The sequence below is a fragment of the Microplitis mediator genome, chromosome 5 (assembly GCF_029852145.1).
Source record: "Microplitis mediator isolate UGA2020A chromosome 5, iyMicMedi2.1, whole genome shotgun sequence".
In the NCBI taxonomy this organism is placed as follows: Eukaryota; Metazoa; Arthropoda; class Insecta; order Hymenoptera; family Braconidae; genus Microplitis; species Microplitis mediator.
Genome location: NC_079973.1, coordinates 6,489,979 through 6,510,717, shown reverse-complemented (window position 1 = coordinate 6,510,717; position 20,739 = coordinate 6,489,979). Strand labels below are relative to the sequence as shown.

The window sequence follows — 20,739 nt, the reverse complement described above, 5'->3', positions numbered from 1 at the left end:
TACCCCAAATGGGCCTGTTCGGCAAAATAAAGTCCTTAGGGTCCTTAGTAAGTAGCCTTGTTCAGTATTTTATAGTAACTAGCGTACATGTTTCGCACGCAAGCGCGCGTGTATCGTTTTTCATATATTTATTTTAATGTATATTTTCGTGTTGTTTATATATGTTTTTTTGCTTTCAACCAATCAAGTAATCGGAAAAGAGGCTTCATTCATTTCGTACCTTTTTTATTTAGGGAAAGTATAGCTAAGGACTTTATTCGACTAACCAGTCCCATTGACATTCATGAAAATAAATATACAAGACAGCTGCATGCGCGCGTTAGAGCGCAAACAAAATACAGCAGAGTTGTTTCTTTCCGGCTTTAGCGGGGTACTTTTTGGTATAGTTTTTTTCTGACGTCATTGACGTCATCTGCAGGGTTCACAATTCGTCATGTTTATCAGCTCAGTGTTAATGTAGTAGTACGTAGTGTTAATACCCAGGATACCCAGTAATATTTCCTCAAGATTTTCTTCAAGAAAATTTATATCAAATATTGCATACACAAAGTTTTAATAAATAAATTTATCAAGTTAAATAACTACAGGTATGTCATAAGAATTATTCAGTATTTTGATATTTAAACGAAAATAATTTTTTGATCAAATTTTCAAACGGATTTTCCTATAATTATTTTTCAAAAATGTAGTAATGTTTCAAAATAGTTATGAACTGAAAATTGGACTTTTTGGCAATCAAATTACGATGTAAAGAATCCGTGTGAGCATGCATGGGAATCAAATTTTTTCTGAGCTTGCGCGATTTATATCAGTACAAAAATCAATATTTTGAAGTTTCATTCAAAAAATGGGGTAGATAAAGTAGATTTTTCCTTTTCAATTTAACAGGGGTTCGTACTTCTCTCTCTAGTACACTCAAGTCCACGAACGGTACTATCTTTGTTGCACTTGTGCAGTAAATGAAAACTTTGGCCGAGTTTTTCTCTTAAACAAATGAATATTGTCAAATAATGTAAGCGCACTGCGCTAGATTAGACAGTAGTGCGTCAATGTGCGGTCTGTATTTTGTACTTAGAGATTTTGTTCCCGAAAAAAACTCAGCCGAAAATATCTGGTAACCCCTGTTAAGGTAATTTTTATTTACCAGATAAAAAAAAATTTCTCAATAAAGGAGGTCAAATATCATTAGAGAGGTATACACTGTAAAAAGAGCGGTGTTAAAAATGGACTCATTTTAACTCCGCCCGGTGTTAAAATAAAATTACACCCGTGTAGGAGGAGTAATTCACCGGTGTTAAAAATACCGGTGTAAAAGCGGAATAACCGGTGTAAAAACGGATTAATATCGGTGTAAAAGCGGGGTAACCGGTGTAAAAACGGAGTAATACCGGTGTAAAAGCAGGGTAAACTGCGTCTGCTTGGAGTATTAATTTTAAAGATTATAAAACACAAAAAATGTCAGTTCTTTATGAAAATTAATAAAAAATATCATTTATTTACCAGTATAGTGATCGAGTAAGTAAAAATATTTACAAAGTAAAATATTTTAACACCGGTAAAGAATATCTACACCGGCGGCGGCGTTATTTTAACACCGGTCTAGAATATTTACACCGGCAGCGGCGTTATTTTAACACCGGAGATTTTTTTTAATACCGGTACAGAATATTTACACCGGTGGCGGCGTTATTTTCACACCGCTTTCGGTGTTGAAATTTAACACCGCTGATTTTAACACCTACACCGCTTGGACTTACCCCGGTGATTTTTTACAGTGTAGGAGACTTGTTTTTTTGTAATTAACTAACAAAATATCGAAAATACGAAGAATTATTAAGAATTGAAATTTTTAGAGCATAAAATTCCCAAAACAATCTATCTAAGCTTTCTTCCATTAGACGATGCATTCAAACAGTAATCGTAAAAACTGAATGTACGAAATGCGATGAAAACTTCAAAGAATCGATTATAGATCTTAACTTTTAGTTTTTATTTAATTGACTAACTCAAGAAATATTGGAAACATTTAAAAATATTAATAATTAAAAATTGTAGAGCATAAAATTTCCTAAAATAAAAATTATAAAAATCATTTTTCATTAGACGGTTGCTTTAAGCAGTGGACTATAAAGCCTAATAAAAAAAAAAACATTAATTTTTTTCAGAACAAAAAATAAATAAAAATGACGGCTTCTAAATTCAGTTCGGATAAATCTAAAGCTATATCTCCATTGGTGATGAATCAGATCTATCGGTGAGCATTTAAACAAATTGGTAATGAAATAAATAGTAACATGATTTTATTCATTTATAGGGAGAAAATATTCGACACCATTAATTCAATTAAAATATTTCGAAATAACCCCTTACTGAGTAGCGTGACAGGAAATTTCTTATATTACACGATGATTCTGGTCCAACTAATTATTCTTATCCCACTCGTGTTTGCTTTTTCATTGGCATCATTCACGGTACTCACTCTCGGCGGTATCGCGACCAAAGGAACACTTTTGTCGATAACTTCTGAGCTAGAGCCTAAAAATGTACAGAGGTGTGTCGGTGGAGAATTTGAAAACAGGGAATATAGTGTCCTGCAGCCTGAAGAGGAAAGAATAATGTGGATATGGTGTATAATTATCGCATACACCCTTTCCGAATTGATAAATTCATTTATATGCTCCAGAAAAGCTAAAAATAAGCCTTCGTTGAGACAATTTTTGTCAGTAATTATTCCAGAAACCTTCCATACTATTGGAATTTCGTTGATAATCTTTGAAGTATTGCCAAAAATATCTGGAAGTTATATTGATTTGATCGCATATTGGTGCTTGATCGAATTTATATTGCGCACTTCGTTATGGACGATTTATAAAATTAAAAATATTAAACTCAAGAGTTTGCTGATCGTGGCCGACATTGTGTTTTTGGGGATTTTCATTACTTCCGCGATATTCACTGAGCTTGGAAAAAATCGTAATAATAGCGGTCGCTGGATTGTTATCTTGGCATTGGTTTTAATCCATGGCGGACTTTGGCAAGATTTTCCAAAGAATGTACTCAGTTTTACTGGTAAGTTTTTTAAAACTTTCTACAACAATGAAGACAGTTCGAAATTATTTTTAGAATTTTCTAGTCAGCTTCAAAAATATTCTGGGACTTTTTCAGTTAGTTTGAAAATTTTCAAGTTTCCATGATTTTCTGAAATTTTCTACAGTCTTAGAATTATTAAATGTCCTAGAATATTTATAAAAATCTGGATCATTTTTTATCACTTCGAGATTTCTTGAAATTTTTTAGTCTTAGAATTTCGCTCAAATCCTGGAAAGTTAATGTTTTATTTTTTATTTTTAAGGTAATATTCCACCTGTTGAAAATGCCCGAAAAAAATTAAAACCCGTGATAGATTCAATTTTTGCATGGGTATCACTATGGAAAATAATCGTTTTCTTTGCAAGTTCATTGACAATATTGGCAATTAATTATGGCAACACTACACAACTCTTCACAATGTTTGGACCTGCATTCAGTTCTCATAATGTAACTTTGATTCCCTCTGACATTGATTTTCAATCAGTAACGATTTCTAAATGTTTACTTTTTCCATTTTTGATCGTGTCATTTCAAGTAATTTTATCTATCATCATAAGTATGAAACGTAAGTATATTAATTAATTAATTAATTACACTGTACAAACTCGGGAGTAAATACAAATTTCGTTTCAATCCGAATTCACTTCGTTACTTGGAGTTTTGGAAATTAAAAAAAAATCACTCCGCATAAGGAGTGAATAGGGATATTTTTTTTAACGGAATGATTTCTGTGACGCAGATTTTATTTAAATCCGTAATCACTCCGCTCGGGAGTTTCAACACTTCCCTAGTGGATCCGAATTACGGTAATTACCGCCATTTACCGTAAAATGCCGTAATTTACGGTGTTCAGTAGAGTTACCGTAATTACAGAATTTACCTAAGTTGCCTATTTTGCCGCAATTTGCGGTATTTTACGGTAAATTACGGTATTTCACCGTAATTTGCATAGCATCCGCATGTAATGTAAAATGTTTGTTTGTGATTTTGGTTGATGCAAATCATGCACAGTTTGTGACTCAATGAAAACTATAATATATTAATGATGGAAAATGGAAAATCTATTTACTTAACTTTTATTTTTAGAAACGTGAAAGTTTTAATTATTAGCTGGTTATAATTTTTAAAATTAATTTCCCGTGAATATATGGAAAGGGAGCTTGGTATTATTTCCGTATCCAATATAACTGTCTGAATACAAAAGAACAAACTTCACTATGTATTAGTATTTTTCTCCGTGAATTTTACTACGGTTTCAGTCTGCGGAGTTTTTTTACAATTAATATTTTTCAAAACTCTCCTTCAAAGTGAAATTCACTTCGAGGGGATTGAATAAATAAAAAACCATCCACCCCGCATTTACTCCGTGAATTTTTTTACAGTGTAATTTATTTTCCAAAATGAATAAATAATTATTTTATTTACAGCTAATATCATGATTTTGCGTATCTTCTCTGGATTTGATTTTCGATCTTTCTGGGGATTGAATTTGATTATTATCATTCATGGCACATCTATAGCGTTGTCTCGATACAGTCACATTCTCAACTGCAATTTGATTTATGATGGTCCCAATTCCGAGCAGTTAAAGATTTTCTTAAGAATAATGAAAAAATCTTGTGAGCTGCCAAAAATTTCGTCTCTCATACCTTCGGAAAACTGGTTCGCTCTTTTACTAAAAATTTCATACGTCTGGATTTTAGTAAACTTTATTCTCCGATCAGGAGTATACAATATAGATATAAAACATAAGAAACCTGAAACTAAAATTCCACAAAAAGTTGAAGATTACGGGGTTTTAAAAAACGAAACGATTGAAGAACAAGAAAAATTGGAATGTTGATGAAGAAGAATTTTCTTTAATAAATTCAAAAACTTGCTCATAAGTTCAATTACCTCATTAAATATTAGTAAAAGCCGTCAATTTTTTTGTATTTTTGTAAAATACCTGACAATGTCAATTATACAGTTGTACGGAGAGAAATTTCAAGTAAATATTCCTATGCGATTTAAAAAGTATAGTTGATATTAGTGTACGAGCCTAACAATGATTACATTGCTGTGCACAGTAACGCATTTTTTTGTTCGATGTCGTTTTAACAGTAAAGTAATTCGTACGCTATAAGAGTATAATACGTGTGTTGCCGCAATGTACCCATTACTATGCTGCATAAACTTAACTTCAGTAAAGTAATACTGAATTTACTGAAAATAAAAGTAAAAAATACTTGAAAACAAGTACTAGACAGCATAGGACTTATTACTATAAACATATTAGAATTTACTATACAATACATTAAAATTTACGTTATTTCCATTATCGTGGATTAAATTCTATACCGTAAAGTAATAATTACATTACGTTTCGCCGAGCATAGCAATAACAACATGACATTTCTCTCCATATGTATTTAATTATTGGTGTGAATAAAAGAAGTTTTTAATATAATTTGTTCAGAGTTTTTAATTATTATTAATGTTTGATTTGATTTCTAGAAAATTGTTAGAAAAAATTAACATCGGCTGAAAATCAACGAATCTATGGATATCAGTTAGAATCAATGGAAAAGGGCATGGGATTTTATAGAAATCTGTGGGATTAATTTTTCATGTCGATTATACACGATGAGAATTTTATGGTGAAAGTTATCATCGAGTTATAGTACAATTTCTAAGTACGATTAATTATCATTAGTTTTCGATAAAATATATAAAAGTATTTATAAATGTTGACCAAGTGTACTAATAAATACCGTCCAATCATAATGTTTTTTTTATTAAACAATTTTGTATTTATAAGTTAGATATTTTATGTGACACGGTTACTTATTTGAGATATGAAAAAAATATTTGAGATATGAAAAAAATCTATGACATCTTTTTTGTCTGAATTTTTTCAGTCTGAATATTTTTTTTCAAATTAACTTCCCCATCAAATCAGCGGTTCGGGAGTTATATCGATTTGAACAATTAAATTGTTATTAACAGTTGTTTGCATCACTTTTGAACAAAATGGACTAGATTTTCGTGATGTCCGGCTCAAAATACGTAAAAAACCGTTGAGAAATTCCTTGACCAATAAAATGTATACGGATTCTCCTCTTCAGCCGAAGGACTAATATGTATATTACATATAAATATTCGTGTTTATATTCCAGTAAATTTCGCGCTTCACAAGAATCGTCACGTGATTTCACAGTAAACGTCACGTTAATTGGAGTCTAAAAAATATAACCTTTGTAGTTTATACTTTTCAAGTTATTTTTAACACTGAAATGTGTTTATTTATTTTAAATAAGTTATCACGATATAAATATATTTTATTTATTGTCGTTATTGTAATATCGAGTATTATTACTAATCAAATAATTAATTTACTATCACCCGATCTGATAGAATTAACTGAATTATCAAAATGTCCCGCGTGTTACGGAACTTGTGCGTGCGCAAAAATATTTAGTAATAGTTTTAAAATTGATTTTTTAAATTTTTACACCATTTTATCCCATTTGTTTGCCGCCAAAAATGTATTTTATGGCAGTATCGGTAAAACTAAAATTGTTTTTAAGAAATTAGCCCATGATCAAGAACTTAAATTATTTGACGACATGATTTGTGAAAATGAAAATTTATCGCATTTGTGTGTGAACGTAAATAAAAATCATAATGATATAGATTGTGATGTAAATAAAATTGATTATTTATCATTAATAAAATCCGAAGTATCTTTAAATATAAGTAATGCAAACGCTAAATTAGTTTTATGTCCAAATACGAATCATTTAGAAAATTTATTAAATTTATCACAAAATTATACTTTTTCTAACAATGATTATATTTATTTATGGACTTTAATTAAAATTAATCCTGAACCAATTATTCTTAAGGTAACTTTAAAATTTTCTGTGATCAATTGTATGATACTGAAAGTAGCAAACATCAGACAATTTTCTAATTTATATAAACGTTACTTGTAAGCAAAATACAATTTTTAGCACAAAAATGTTTTTTTAAGTTTTTGATATGAAATATTCAAGAATTTTTTATATAAGTATTTTATTTGTTTATTTATTTAAAAGAAATAAATTTTTTTAATGTCTGCTGTATCCCAGGCTGGGTAAAAAACATATATAATAGGGTGGGTTGAAAAAAAACTTTTTTTTTTTGTTTTTCATAGCATGGAGGTAGAATTTGTACCTTATAAAAAAAAAAAATTTTTCAAGAAAAAAAAAATTTTTTTACTCAACATTTTGAGGTGGCCCACTCGTTTTTAAAATAAAAAATCGATCAAACGGGGTAGTCCCAACGAAAAAAATTTCATGGTGTTCTAGAATCTGTAGAGTGTCCCCTTGAAAGCTAATTGAAAGTCAGAAGTTGAAAAAATTTTTTTCCTATTATTTTTGTAATTTAAGTAAAAAATCCAAAAATGAAAAGCATTTTCTTTTGAATTAAAATGAAAGTGAAGTAAAAAAAAATCACATTCGCCAATAATGAGATGTTTTCCACGATTTTGGACAAAAAAAAAATGTTTTCATTGGAACTACCCCGTTTAATCAATTATTTATTTTAAAAACGAGTGGGCCACCTCAAAATGTTGAGTAAAAAATTTTTTTTTTCTTGAAAAATTTTCTTTTTTATACGGTACAAATTCTACCCCCATGCTAAGAAAAACAAAAAAAAAGTTTTTTTTCAACCCACCCTAATATATAATTACATATTATTATATCAGTTATATATAATTAGATGTGAATTGCATATGGATATTTTTTTTACCCACGTATACTTTCAGTATCATTAAATTTCGTTTTAAATTTTTGTAACAATTTTTTTTTTTAACTAAAAATTACAACTGTTTTGATTTTTACTATAAAATTACAAAGATTAATTAACATAAAATTATCTATCAATGAAATCGAACCAAATGTAGGGTAGAGGTACCGTTTTTGGTCACTAGAAGGCCAATTTTGGACACTTAGAAAATTCAAATAAATCAATTTGTAAAAGACGCAAAAACAGAATTAATTTTTTATATATTTTTAAAGATACTTTTACTCCATTATTAAAATGGAAATTTTCTTTTATACTTTTTCATTGATTAAAATAAAGTATCAAATGTCCAAAAATAGAGCTGTGGCCACAAGCCCTATTTTTACCCTATGTTTTTATTAAAAATTATTCATATGAAAAATGGAAGTTCTATTTTTACTATGAACGAAATAGTACCATGATAAAAAAAAAACACCTGACAGTTTACTTATTTTTTAATTAACAAAAAATTGATTAATAGTAACAAAAAATTTCATTTGGAGAATTTTTTTTTAAATCTTTCCGGGCATAATTTAAAATATTTTTTTCCAATAATTTACTATATAATTTATATTAAAAAAATTATCAAGTGTCAAATTGTACAAAAAAAAAAATTAAAAAAATAAATGATAATTTATTGCAAGAGCAGATTCTGCGAGCTGACGAAGGATGGCCAGTTGCTAAATATTACGGAGCTTGTGGACGAGTAGTCGTAGAAAAATACGCGGGTCTTCCTCTAACACTATATTATCATGAATCATGGTTACGTCGAGCGAAAATTGCAATAGGATTACTCGAATCTGTCAATATGTTTACATTCCGCAATCCAGAATACTCATTCTATTTTACGGATTTATCACCTGATAATATTGTCATTGACGAAAACGATAGGCCTGTATTTATTGACCTAGAGAATATTATTGTTTTACATAAAAATATTTCCATTGAAGGTACAAAAATCAATAACTTATTTCAAATTCATATAATATATATTTTAAAAATTCAAAATTTCATAAAATAGTTTTTTTTTTCATTCAAGATCAACCAAAAGAATGGAATAATTTACATACTAGCGATAATATTGACTGTAATAATTGTTTTTCATTTTCACCAACGGATATTTGTAGTCACCGGATAAGTGATCACAATTATTACTCCATTTGTCAGGTTCGTAATTACTACAGTTACTTAATTAATTCGATAAGTCGATCATTTTTAAGTTTATTAATTAAAATTTTTCATTTATAATTCAAAGTTATTATCTGTCTGTATTCAATTTTTATTAAGAGGATGTGCCATCTATTCTCTTTCTCACACACATGTGAACGAACGGAACTGTCCTTGTTGCACTTACATTAGCAAATGGAAATTTCAACTGAGCCGTTCTCAGATATAAACTGCAATTTCCGAACGAGAAACATTTCATTCGATAAATAATAAGTTTACGCATCGAATGACATATTTTGTTTAATAATTTGGGTCTTTACCTGTGAAAATGGTTCATTTGAAAATCACCTGGTACACTCTCTTAAGATCTTAATATATGAGATTTTATAAAATCAATCCATTGTCTTTTTTAGACGAATTTGTCACAAATTTTAAGAATTTTAGTAAAGAAGGTAAAGTAAAAGCCCCTATACTCGCTCACTTTTTATTGCAGTGAGATTAAATAACTCATTATAAAAGATTAAATAAAATGAAAAACCATTTTTTTTTATAGTTATTTTTTGTAGTTTTAAGTATTAGAATAAAATTTTAGATTGAAGAATAATGTTGATAATTAATAATTATTAATTTTTTAAATATGGTCCTTGAGTGTACCCATAGTCGCTCACTAAAAGTTGTGATATACCATTTCTCGATCGACACATGGCCCTATAGTCGCTCAAAGTCAATATAAATTAAACTATGATAAGTTTATTGATTTGGAAAATGATTTATAAATTATATTACTTTGTTCTTTCATAATATTAAATTTCATGAATTTTAAAAATATATTTAATAAGATATAGTTATAACAATTCTTAAAAAATTTGACGTAACTTAAATTTAATCTAACGAATGAACGTTAAAGTAAAAAATGCCCGGCTGAGCGCGATTTTGAAAACAGTCACTTAATTTAAATTTATAATCTATCATAAAATAATTTGATACGTCATATTTTAATATATTTAGATTCACAAATAATTATTTATCAATAATTATTTTTTTGGTTGAAATTTTTTTGCTAATAATTATAAAAGAAGCATTAAACAGTTAAAGTCAGAGACTAATGGTACTGCACAGTAAAAAACGAAACGTCAAAGTGTAAAAAGAGCGTGTGTTAAAATTCTGAGTGTTGAATTTTTAACACTTTTGTGTGTCAATTTAACACACAGTATTTATCTTGTTTGAACTGACGGAATCGATTGACTTTTTAACACACAGAAATATTATTTTATACGAAAGTTACACTTTTATATGTTACTGTCAAATCAACACACAAAATATCTTAAAAATAATTTCAACCATCACGAAAGAATTCTTGGGAAATTTAATACTGCTAACATGTACGCGTGTAATTTTTTTAACACTTACGATATGTTAAGATAACATATAAATAAGTGTCAACCGTTCGATTTACTCACGATATATGTTGATTTTAACGAATCCTTTTTTACTGTGTGAGTGGGTAGAGGGGCTTTTACCTTACTGAGAAAAAAAAAACACGAAAAACACAAAAATATGCTCTTTTTTTGTATCTCAGACCAGCATCCCCCTTAATCAATAATAAGCATCCATGATTTTTTCAATAAATAATTATTAATTATTTATTTTTTTAGCAAATTTTATCAGATAAATCAAAAGATGATGGATTTTTGCACTCGATACCTGTAGATATTTTACATAATTATAAAAATTTAAAAGCCATGATTGATGAATGTGCGCTACCTCATAAAATAAAGTCACGAATTGAAGCTGGTGATGAATTAAAAAAAATTTTACAACGTATTTTAATAGACTTTCATTACGAATAAATAAATACATGACTAAATTAAATTATGAATTATTTATATTTTATAACTTCTTAATAAAGAGTTTCAAGTAAATTCCTTTTTTTTTTGTTTTTTTATGAAAATCGATTTATTTAAAAAAAATTACAATGATTTAATATTAAACTATTCAGTCATCGTTACTTACAATTCAAACTTACAGTATCACAAAAAAAATATATATAGATTTATCTTCAACATTAATACTTGATTTGAATGGCAGTTTACTGGCATTCACTATTAATAATTTAAAACTATACATCACTATTGTAGCTATCACTATACAAATAAATAATCACAAACTCATTACATAATTAATTGATAAATCGCTGATAAAATTACTGGCGATAAATTATTATTTTTTATCAAAATATCTGACTTTTATTTTATCATTTTGTCTTTTTAATTTAGGATTATTATTAATTTTAACTTTCAATAACTGGCTCAGCAATATCTGATTTAGTATTTTTAACTCACGTATGGATTCATCTTTTTCAATTATCTCTTCTTCTAACCTGTCTATTATAAAATCTTTATTGTCTTTCAATTCTTGCAATAACTCTGATGACGATGGTCGGTCTTTTGGATCAGGTTCAAGAAGTTGGATTATAATTTCACCCTAATTATAAAAAATATTTATTAGTAACTACACGGATTGAACAAGATGATACTGGTTACTATCTCAGATTATACTCAGTTACATCTGAGGTAAAAAAAAAATTTCAGATGGTACCCAGTATAATCTAGATTGCAATCAGTTCTATCTCAGATTATATACACGAAGAAAAATGGCTCAAAACCTACTAATTTTTATTATGCTGTCGACCCAACTTGAAACAGGAAGTGAAGCATCCAAAAAATTATTGTCTTATCACAATTATTATAATGTATGAAAGTAACTGTTATTAAAGCTTATCGATAAGTTTCTCACGCATTAGTATTGTGATACAGCATAATAATTTTTATAAAAGCATAATAACTTTTTGGATGTTTCAAATTTGATCGACTGCATAATAAAAATTGGTAGGTTTCGAGCCATTTTTCTCCGTACAGCGTTAAGATTATACTGATTGCAAACTTAGATGGTAACCACATACATCTGGATTATGCTCAGTTCTATCTCAGATTTGACTGAGTTAAGGTAAAAGACCTAGTATCCGATCAGGGAACTAGTACTCGATCACTCCATGAATTTATATGTCTATATTCACTATATTTTTTTGGAGAGGTGGAGAAGATTAGCGAAGTATAGGCTAGGGGATGGGATGAATGGGGGAATGTACTGGGAGAAGAAGGAGAAAAAGATATGTAGGGTTTGTGGTCTAGAGGAGGAAACGTGGGAACATGTATGGGAGGTCTGTTCAGGTTTTGGGGTGGCCCGTGAAAAAATATTCTGATCAGGCTTGATATGAGCTGATAAGGCCATATCAAAATTTTTGATATATTCATATCTGGCCTGATATGATCTGATATGTCCATATTTGATTTTTGATAGGTCCTGATCTGGCCTGATATGAAAATTGGCCATATCAGGCCAGATCAAGCCTTATCAATTTGATATGTCTATATCAGACTTGATATAACTTGATAAGCTCATATATAATGTTATATTTATTTCTAATAGGTCCTGATATGGCCTGATATAACCTTATAAAGTTATATATACTTTGATATACTTAAAAAAAAAATCCCTGATCAGGCTTGATATAACTTGATATGACTTTATATAGTCTGATATATATATATAAATTGATATACCTGTGAATAAAAATCCTGATCAGACTTGATATAATTTGATAAGCCTTTATAGAGGTTAAAAATATCAAGTTACCTCAAATTGTATTCGAAAAGATGTGTCATGAAAGTTGAACACGATAGATTTTTTTATACACAATAAAAATTTATTGATATTTATTTTTTACATATTTTTTTTAAATAAATTTGGTCTGATATATAGTCTGATATACTTATATCAAAGCATATATAGTCTGATATGGCCAATTTCCATATCAGGCCTGATATAGTCTGATCAGAATATTTTTTCACGGGGGAAAAAGGATGGCAGGAGATGTGGAATGAGGTGTTAGGAGAGGAAGGACAAGGGGAAAATTGGTTAATAGAGTTAGAGAAATTGAGAGTGGAGAGGGGGGAGGGTATGTAGAAAAGGAGCAGCGGAAACGGAGGTCAGGGAGTGAGTGAGAGGGAGAGGAGGAATGCTGGAGGCAAAAGAGTTTTTTCTTTTGAAAAGTTTCTTTTTCTCTTTTGACCATGGAAGTGGAAGGATGTGTGGAAAAGGAAATGTAAGGACTGTAAGGAATTGTAAAGGATTGGAATGGAATAAAGTAGGTTAAGAAATAAAATGTAAGGCGGTAGTTTTAAGTGTTAAATTTGTTATGTGGTATTTTATGTAATAGTATATGTGTAATTATATGTATTTACGGGACGGAGGTCCGGTTTGTAACCCGAAAGGGCAAATAAAGAACAAAAAAAAAAAATAAAAAAAAAATATTCACTATATTTTACTAAACATATATATACAAATACATGCGTCATCGGGTACTCGCTTTTACCTTACATTTCAGATGTAACTGAGTTAAATCTGAGATAGAACTAAAAATAATCCAGATGTAAGTGGTTACTATCTGAAATTATTTCTTACCTCAGATGTAACTAAATATAATCCGGGATAGTAGCCAGTATCATCTTGTTTTTTTCGTGTACTTGATAATTCTTTAACACATATAAATAGGGGAGACCGGATATGTTTATCTCGCGGGTTGGTTGTCACAGCAGTCATATCTGGCCATCGGTTCATCGATCAGCTTCGAAGAATCGCATAGGCATCACCTCCCTTTCGATGCCGATTCTTCGACACCGATCATTGTCTGTATTTCGTTCGATAAATTGTCTGTTATGTCAGTGTGACAACCATACCCGGTTTCTCCTTCTCTCTAAAAACGACTTAGTGGAAATCACCGGACAATAACCATTTGGCAGTGAATAGTCACGTTTTGCCAGTGAAAAGTATACCACTATTCGAATTAGTAACATACTTTTCACTAGTAAACAGTGAATAGTCACTATTTTTACTATTTCAAATTTAAGAGAGTATATAGGGAACTTCATGCCAAATTATTGAGGTCATGATACTGACAAATTTTTATTAAATTTTTTTTTATTTAGTAAATTTTAGATCTACCTTAACCCGTACTGCCAACTTTTTTGTATTTTTTTAGCATTGAAATAAAAAATTGGTGACAGAAAAAAAAGACTTACTACACTGATAGATGGATTTCTTTGTATTTACCAAATATTTCTTAGTATTTAACAAATATTTCTTACGATTTAAGAAATAATTTTTTAATAGTTAAGAAATTATGTCATAAGAAATATTTGTTAAATACAAAGGAATGATTTCTTAAATACTAAGAAATATTTTTAAATACTAAGAAATCCTTCCATCAGTGTAAAAATATATAAAAAAGAAATAACTAAAAAAAAATTTGTCAACTTAAAACCTCAGTGATTTTCACCAAAATTTCTATACATGAATTTTTGCTTATGCTCATTGTTCGAAATTTTTAAAATAGATATTAAAATTTATACATGGCCGTGTTTTGAATCCCGAATGTAAAATTTCAAATGTTTTTTTTTAATTCTAATAAAGTCCTAGACTTAATCTATTTTTTCAATGTAAATATACCAAATGGCTTAAAATTATGCAAACAAAAAAAAAGTCAACTGTAAAATACCATTAATAAATCTATAAATAAATACTTGAAATATCTTACGTATTTTTGGTATCGTTTTTCTAAAGTATCAGGAATTTTTCCAAGTTTTAATAATTTCAATGTATTATCAAGTTCCATAAATGTTCTCGTGGGATATAATAGTTCCATCAGAATAATTCCAAGGCTATATAAATCACTCTAGAAACAAACACATCATTGATGAGCAGTCAATAACAATATTAACTAATTTTTATAAAAATTGTAGGATAGAAGTATCATTTTTGGTCATTTTAGAGGCAGTTTTGGATACTTGAAAAATTTAAATAAAATAATTTGTAAAATACGCATATATAATTAATTTTTTAAAATGTGTTCAAAGATACTTTTATCACACTATTACAATGCAAGTTTTTTTTTATACTTTTTCATTGATCAAAATAAAGTATTAAATGTCCAAAAATAGAGCAGTGGCCACAAATGCTACTTCTATCCTATTTCGAGTTGGCTGAATGGCTGATTCGAGAGAACTCTTCGAATTAACTAATTTTAAAAAATCTGCAAAACAGTTGACCCTGAGAGCCGACCCCAAAACTTCCTGCTGTTTTCAAGCTGGGAGAGCTCGAAAACGTTATTATTGGTGAAATTTTATACGGTTGGACCGAAAAAATATACACTTTGCTCAAAAAAAGTACTTTTTTTTCAGCGAGATAGCTTAGGTTTGATTAAATATTGAAATAAATCGGTAGAGCGATTTACGAGTTATGCATAAAAACTTATCAAAAATGTTTTTCTCCGTATAAATTGTCAACTACTTGGCCGATTGACTCAAAAATCTATTAAGTTCTAAATCTTTGTAAGCCCTTTCGATTACCGCAAAGTAAAATCAAATTGGTTGATTCGCTCTAAAGATATCGAAGGACAAAAAAAAGACACACACACACACACACACACACACACACACACACACGGACGTCCATCCGGAAATAGTCAGAATAAGTTTCTAGGACCTCAAACATCGAGATCTGATGAAAACTCGATTTTTGAGGTCCTAGGCAGCTATTCTGAGTATTTTCAGAACGACATCCGAGTGTCTGTATGGATGTGTGTGTGAATGTATGTAAACTCTTTGTAACTTTTTAACTAATGAACTGATTTGGATGGTTAAAGTAGCAATCGAAAGAGCTTGTTGGCCATCGACTTTTCTGAAAATTTCAGATCATTTGATCGAGTAGACTCGAAACTATTGGCGAATTACAAAAAAAGAAAAATTTTTTGTTTTAGTTTTTTATTGATTTCTCAGAAACGAATTGAACGATCGACTCCAAAATCTAATCAACTGTAGAACTTGATAAAACGCGTCGATTGCCGCCTGAGCCATCTCAATCGGTTAATTCATTCGCGAGATATCGTGGGAAAAAGAAATGCTAAAAAACGTTTTTTTTTTCAAAAACAATAGCATACAAGTTACAATAACATACTCGATAAGCTCGAAAATGTATACACAACAATGTTTTCGAGCTCAAGGGGCTCGAAAACAGCGAGAAGTTTTGGGCCTGGCCCGCAGGGTGAACCTATAGACGGATTTTTTTTTAATCTTCAATTTTCATAGCGGAAAGTTAAAAATAACAGTCATTCAGCAAGCTCATTTATTGTATGTCATTCCACAAAATAAAAAAAAATACCTTTGGATCACAACTACCATTAAGTTGTTCAGGCGCTGCATACATTTCAGTCCCGAATGGGACAGTATGTCCATTTTCTCTTTTAACAAGACACGCCAATCCAAAATCACCGATTTGTATATGAGGTAGTTTTGAAGTCGAAATAAATATATTACACGGCTGTGTAAACAAATATAAGAAATTTTTAAATAATTAATATTTAAAAATCTTGATATATTTAAATAACTTTATAAATTACTTTGATGTCATGATGAATAATACCATGCGAATGTATGTATTCTAGACCCTTCAAAATTTGCATAAATATTCCGGTTATTGTCGACACTGGACTTATTTGGTTTTTTCTACTATCCAACCACTTTCTTAATGATTGTTCACATAATGCCATTTGTATGTACAAAGTTACAACATCTGGTCTCTGATAGATAAAAAATTGATTTTTTTCCTACTTCTACATACTTATTAGGGTGACCCAAAAAAACCGACTGTTTTTTTCGAGTCTCTTGGCAAATGAAAATTTGTTGGTTAACGATGTTTTAAGAAGCCTCTCCAAAAATCAGCTCGATAAAAAATTTTCAAGAGGTCGCTCATGAATTTTGAAAATATATAAAATGATCGAAATTCGGATTTTTTGTACTAAATTTCTTTTCTCTCGTGGCAGTTATAGTTTATAATAATGAAATCATTACCTTGAATATTAATAATAAATCTTATCGATTTTTTCACCATCAATTTGTATCATAATGAATAAAAATATGACCCGAGAAATAGAAATAATAAGTTATATAAATACGTTTATATTTTTTAATTCAATCTTTAGGTTTTTTTGCTTATTCAAAACTTACCCAATTTTATTGTTCAAGACTGTCCTGCATATTTTTGGTTACGCAGAAGTTACATTTCAGTCAAGTAACAATAATTGAGTCATGATTTTACAAATAAAAACTATTGATGCCACGAGAAACACAATTTAGAAACAAAGAATCCGAATTTCAATCATTTTTTATGTTTTCAGAATTCGTGAGCGACCTCTTGAAAATTTTTTACCAAGCTGATTTTTGGAGAGGCTTCTTAAAACATTGTAAGCCACCAAATTTTCATAAGAGACTCGAAAAAAAATAGTCGGTTTTTTGAGTCACCCTAATGCTTATCAATTTTTAAATTTAAAATATATAAAATTACATGACTACATAAAACTTAGTTAAAAAACTTACCGATTTATATTTACAAACTTGACGATTACAAATTTCTTCGACACCCAGATTATTTTCTTCTTCATCTATTTCTTCAATATCACTGCCAGTACTGTAACTATTACTACTGTAATTATCAAGATTACCATCATCATCACATTCATTATTATCATTATCATTGTCATTTCTAAAACTGACCAATGAATCAATTGTGTCTGATGAATTACAATTGCTAACATTATTATTATTACTATTAATAATTTCTTCAAAAATCACAGATGAATTGAGTAGTCGATCATGATGATCGCTGTCATTATTACTATTACAATTACTATTAACATTAATATAAACATCATTTGAACACCCAGGTTCATTAAAACTTCTTATTTTTAATTTCCTAGAGGAGATATTCAAAGATCCAGGTAACGATGAGGATGAAAGTAATCTATCATTATCATTATCACTATTATTGTTCTTACTAAAATCGGATGACACTGGAGATTCGGTTATATTTGGTACATTTATTGTGGAATAACCCTCTTCAATCCACGCATTTTTGTATGATATGACATTTGTATGATTCAATTTAGCTAGAGTCTTCACTTCATCTAATATTTTTATTATTTTGTGAACTTTATCTAGAGTCACACATACTTTTTTTACGGCATACTCGTGATCGTCTAACTTATGACGTACTTTATATACCGTACCGAAACCACCGGACGCTATAAATTTTAACTCAACAAAATCGCTATGATACCTTGGCTGACTCACTGAAATACTGATTTTATAATTACGTTTTATTTTACTTCAACTATTTTCATTTATTCACAGTAAAAAAGGATCCGTCAAAATCAACACATATCGTGTGTAAAACGAACGTTTTACACTTATTTATGTGTTATTTTAACATGTTGTAAGTGTTTAAAAAAAGTTACACACGTATATGTTAAAAGTAAAAATTTTCCAAGAATTCTTTTGTGATGGTCGAGATTATTTTTAACATATTTTGTGTGTTGATTTGACAGTAACATATAAAAAGTGTTACTTTCGAATAAAATAACATTTTTATGTGTTAAAAAATCAATCGATTGCGACAGTTTAAACAAGATAAATACTGTGTGTTAAATTGACACACAAAAGTGTTGAAAATTCAACACACAGAATTTTAACATACGCTTTTTTTTACACTTTGACGATTCGTTTTTTACTGTGTTGGTACCCTCGCAGATTTGAATCACGGTGGAAACATGGTAGGTTTGTTCCATTTTACCACTGTGATTACGCGGTGTATCCACTGTGATTCCACGGGGGCTTTACCACTGTGTATACACGGTGTTTCCACTGTGGTACGACGGTGGTGAAATGGAACAAACCCACCGTGTAACCACGGTGGATCCACGGTGTTTACACTTCCACGGTGTTTCCACCGTGATTCAAATCTGAGAGGGTAAGTAATTTTAGTAGTGACTTAAAACTAGTTTTAAAAAAAAAAAATTTTTATTTCAAAAACAAGAAATCAAAATTGTAATTAATAAAATAATGATTTTTCTCAGCTACACTTGAGGCAAAAGACCCATTACCCGCTCACTTTTCATGGGAGTGAAATTAAACTACTTAAGAAAATTTGGTAAATGAAATGAAAAATCATATTTTTTTTTTAAAGTTTTAAATATTAAAATATGATTTTTAATTTTAAGAATGATATTGATAATTAATTATTATTAATTTTTTAAATAAAGTCATTGAGTGTACCCTGTGTTAAAGTTAAAATCGGCAGGCTGAGCGCAATTTTGAAAATAGTCATATATTTAGATTCACAAATAATTATTTATCAATGATAATTTTTTTATTTGAAATTTTTTTCTATAAAAACTGAGACCAATCTTGGAGCATAACTCGGTCATCTGTGCACCCATACTGAAACATTAGTTACTAGGCTCAAAAAAATCCAACACAAGTTCTGCAAATTTTTATTCTACTTTTTACAACAGAAAGAACCCGATTTGTAAACTAACGGAGTATATGTAGCAGCAGAGAGTACTGATCGGGTTTATGGGGCTTTTGCCTTATCCAGTAAATGAAATTTAATTAATTTTTTTACTCAGTATGATCATATACTTATGAAAAATTTCTTATTCTGTTAAGTCACCACTAAGATTAATGTATAAGTAAACTAATAGAAAATAAAATTACCTGGGGTTCTTTATGATATCACATATAGGTAATCGTTCATTTAATAATTTATGTAATACTTGGAATTGTTTTGTTAATTTACCTATTGCTATTAATTGACATGGGTCATCAACAAGTTTTAATTTACAATAATGTTCATTGAAAGCTAAAACAAACAAAATTATTGTTGTTTTTTATTACTTATTTACTTGTTAATTATAGACTTCACTTACCGAAGCATAAATCATGCGGGCTAATGATATTTTCTTTCAATAATTTACAAATTTGTTCGAGAAAATTAATGACCACTAATGTGGAAGATGATGATGAATTAATTTCTACAAGTTGCCCATTAATTGCTAAATCTTGAGAATTTTTACTTGAACTATTTTGATCTGAAAATAAAAATTTATATAAATATATGTATATATATGTTAGTTTTTGTATCGATATATAAAAACAAAAAAAAAGTTATTCATAAATTCGCGGTAAATTTATAGAGGTTAAAAAAATAAAATACGAACCATTTAGAGAAATTAAATTATTGATAAATCTTGTGAGCAATTTATATATTTCATCATTATCCATTATTCAAGTGTTTGAAATAATAATAATAGTTATTATAAATATAAATAAATAAATTTTATTTGATAATTTCATAAAGAACAATTAGAATGTACTGGCAGAATTTATTGTTACAAGTAGCCAATGACAGTTGTCTCGTTGCCCACAATTTTTATTTGAAATGCAAATGGGAACTAATTTATTTCTCAGAATCTGAATATTATGTATGAAATTTTGATAGGTTATAATACACATGGAATCATGGAAATGGCAAACACATGTGTACAATTCTAGAATATTCTTTCACGCGCTTTTTTTTATTGATTTTTATGTTTATCTTATGTAGATAATTTGAATTTTTTTTTAATTTTTCCATTTTTTTATACGAATATTTAATAATAAGAAATTCTGTAGATTTAAAAAAAATATTTGAATTAATTTTGGCTTTATTAAATTTGCGGAAAAA

General features: G+C 29.0%; 3 protein-coding genes across 4 annotated transcripts; 2 read left to right on the top strand and 1 right to left on the bottom strand.

The window, feature by feature from the left end:
* The first annotated feature begins 239 nt into the window (after positions 1–239).
* Positions 240–5,489, top strand: LOC130667958 (uncharacterized). Its single transcript, XM_057469904.1, has 5 exons — positions 240–587; positions 2,166–2,254; positions 2,315–3,069; positions 3,353–3,655; positions 4,518–5,489. Exons 2-5 carry the CDS (start codon positions 2,184–2,186, stop codon positions 4,931–4,933), a joined length of 1,545 nt encoding a protein of 514 aa, XP_057325887.1. The 5' UTR covers positions 240–587; positions 2,166–2,183; the 3' UTR covers positions 4,934–5,489.
* Positions 5,490–6,321: 832 nt separating this feature from the next.
* Positions 6,322–11,030, top strand: LOC130668252 (divergent protein kinase domain 2A). Of its 2 annotated transcripts, none has more exons than XM_057470444.1 (4): positions 6,322–6,773; positions 8,546–8,846; positions 8,936–9,063; positions 10,719–11,030. In XM_057470444.1, the coding sequence occupies exons 1-4, from the start codon at positions 6,366–6,368 to the stop codon at positions 10,911–10,913; spliced, it is 1,032 nt and encodes a 343-aa protein (XP_057326427.1). In that variant the 5' UTR covers positions 6,322–6,365; the 3' UTR covers positions 10,914–11,030. The 2 variants fall into 2 exon arrangements, with proteins under 2 accessions (XP_057326427.1, XP_057326426.1); XM_057470443.1 differs by having other exon boundaries at positions 6,322–6,977.
* A 27-nt stretch (positions 11,031–11,057) lies between these two features.
* Positions 11,058–20,508, bottom strand: LOC130668251 (probable serine/threonine-protein kinase DDB_G0268642). Its single transcript, XM_057470441.1, has 8 exons — positions 20,234–20,508; positions 19,943–20,104; positions 19,731–19,875; positions 17,556–18,315; positions 16,580–16,759; positions 16,342–16,500; positions 14,720–14,857; positions 11,058–11,547 (listed from the first exon to the last, which is right to left on the bottom strand). Exons 1-8 carry the CDS (start codon positions 20,295–20,297, stop codon positions 11,284–11,286), a joined length of 1,872 nt encoding a protein of 623 aa, XP_057326424.1. The 5' UTR covers positions 20,298–20,508; the 3' UTR covers positions 11,058–11,283.
* Positions 20,509–20,739: the final 231 nt, after the last annotated feature.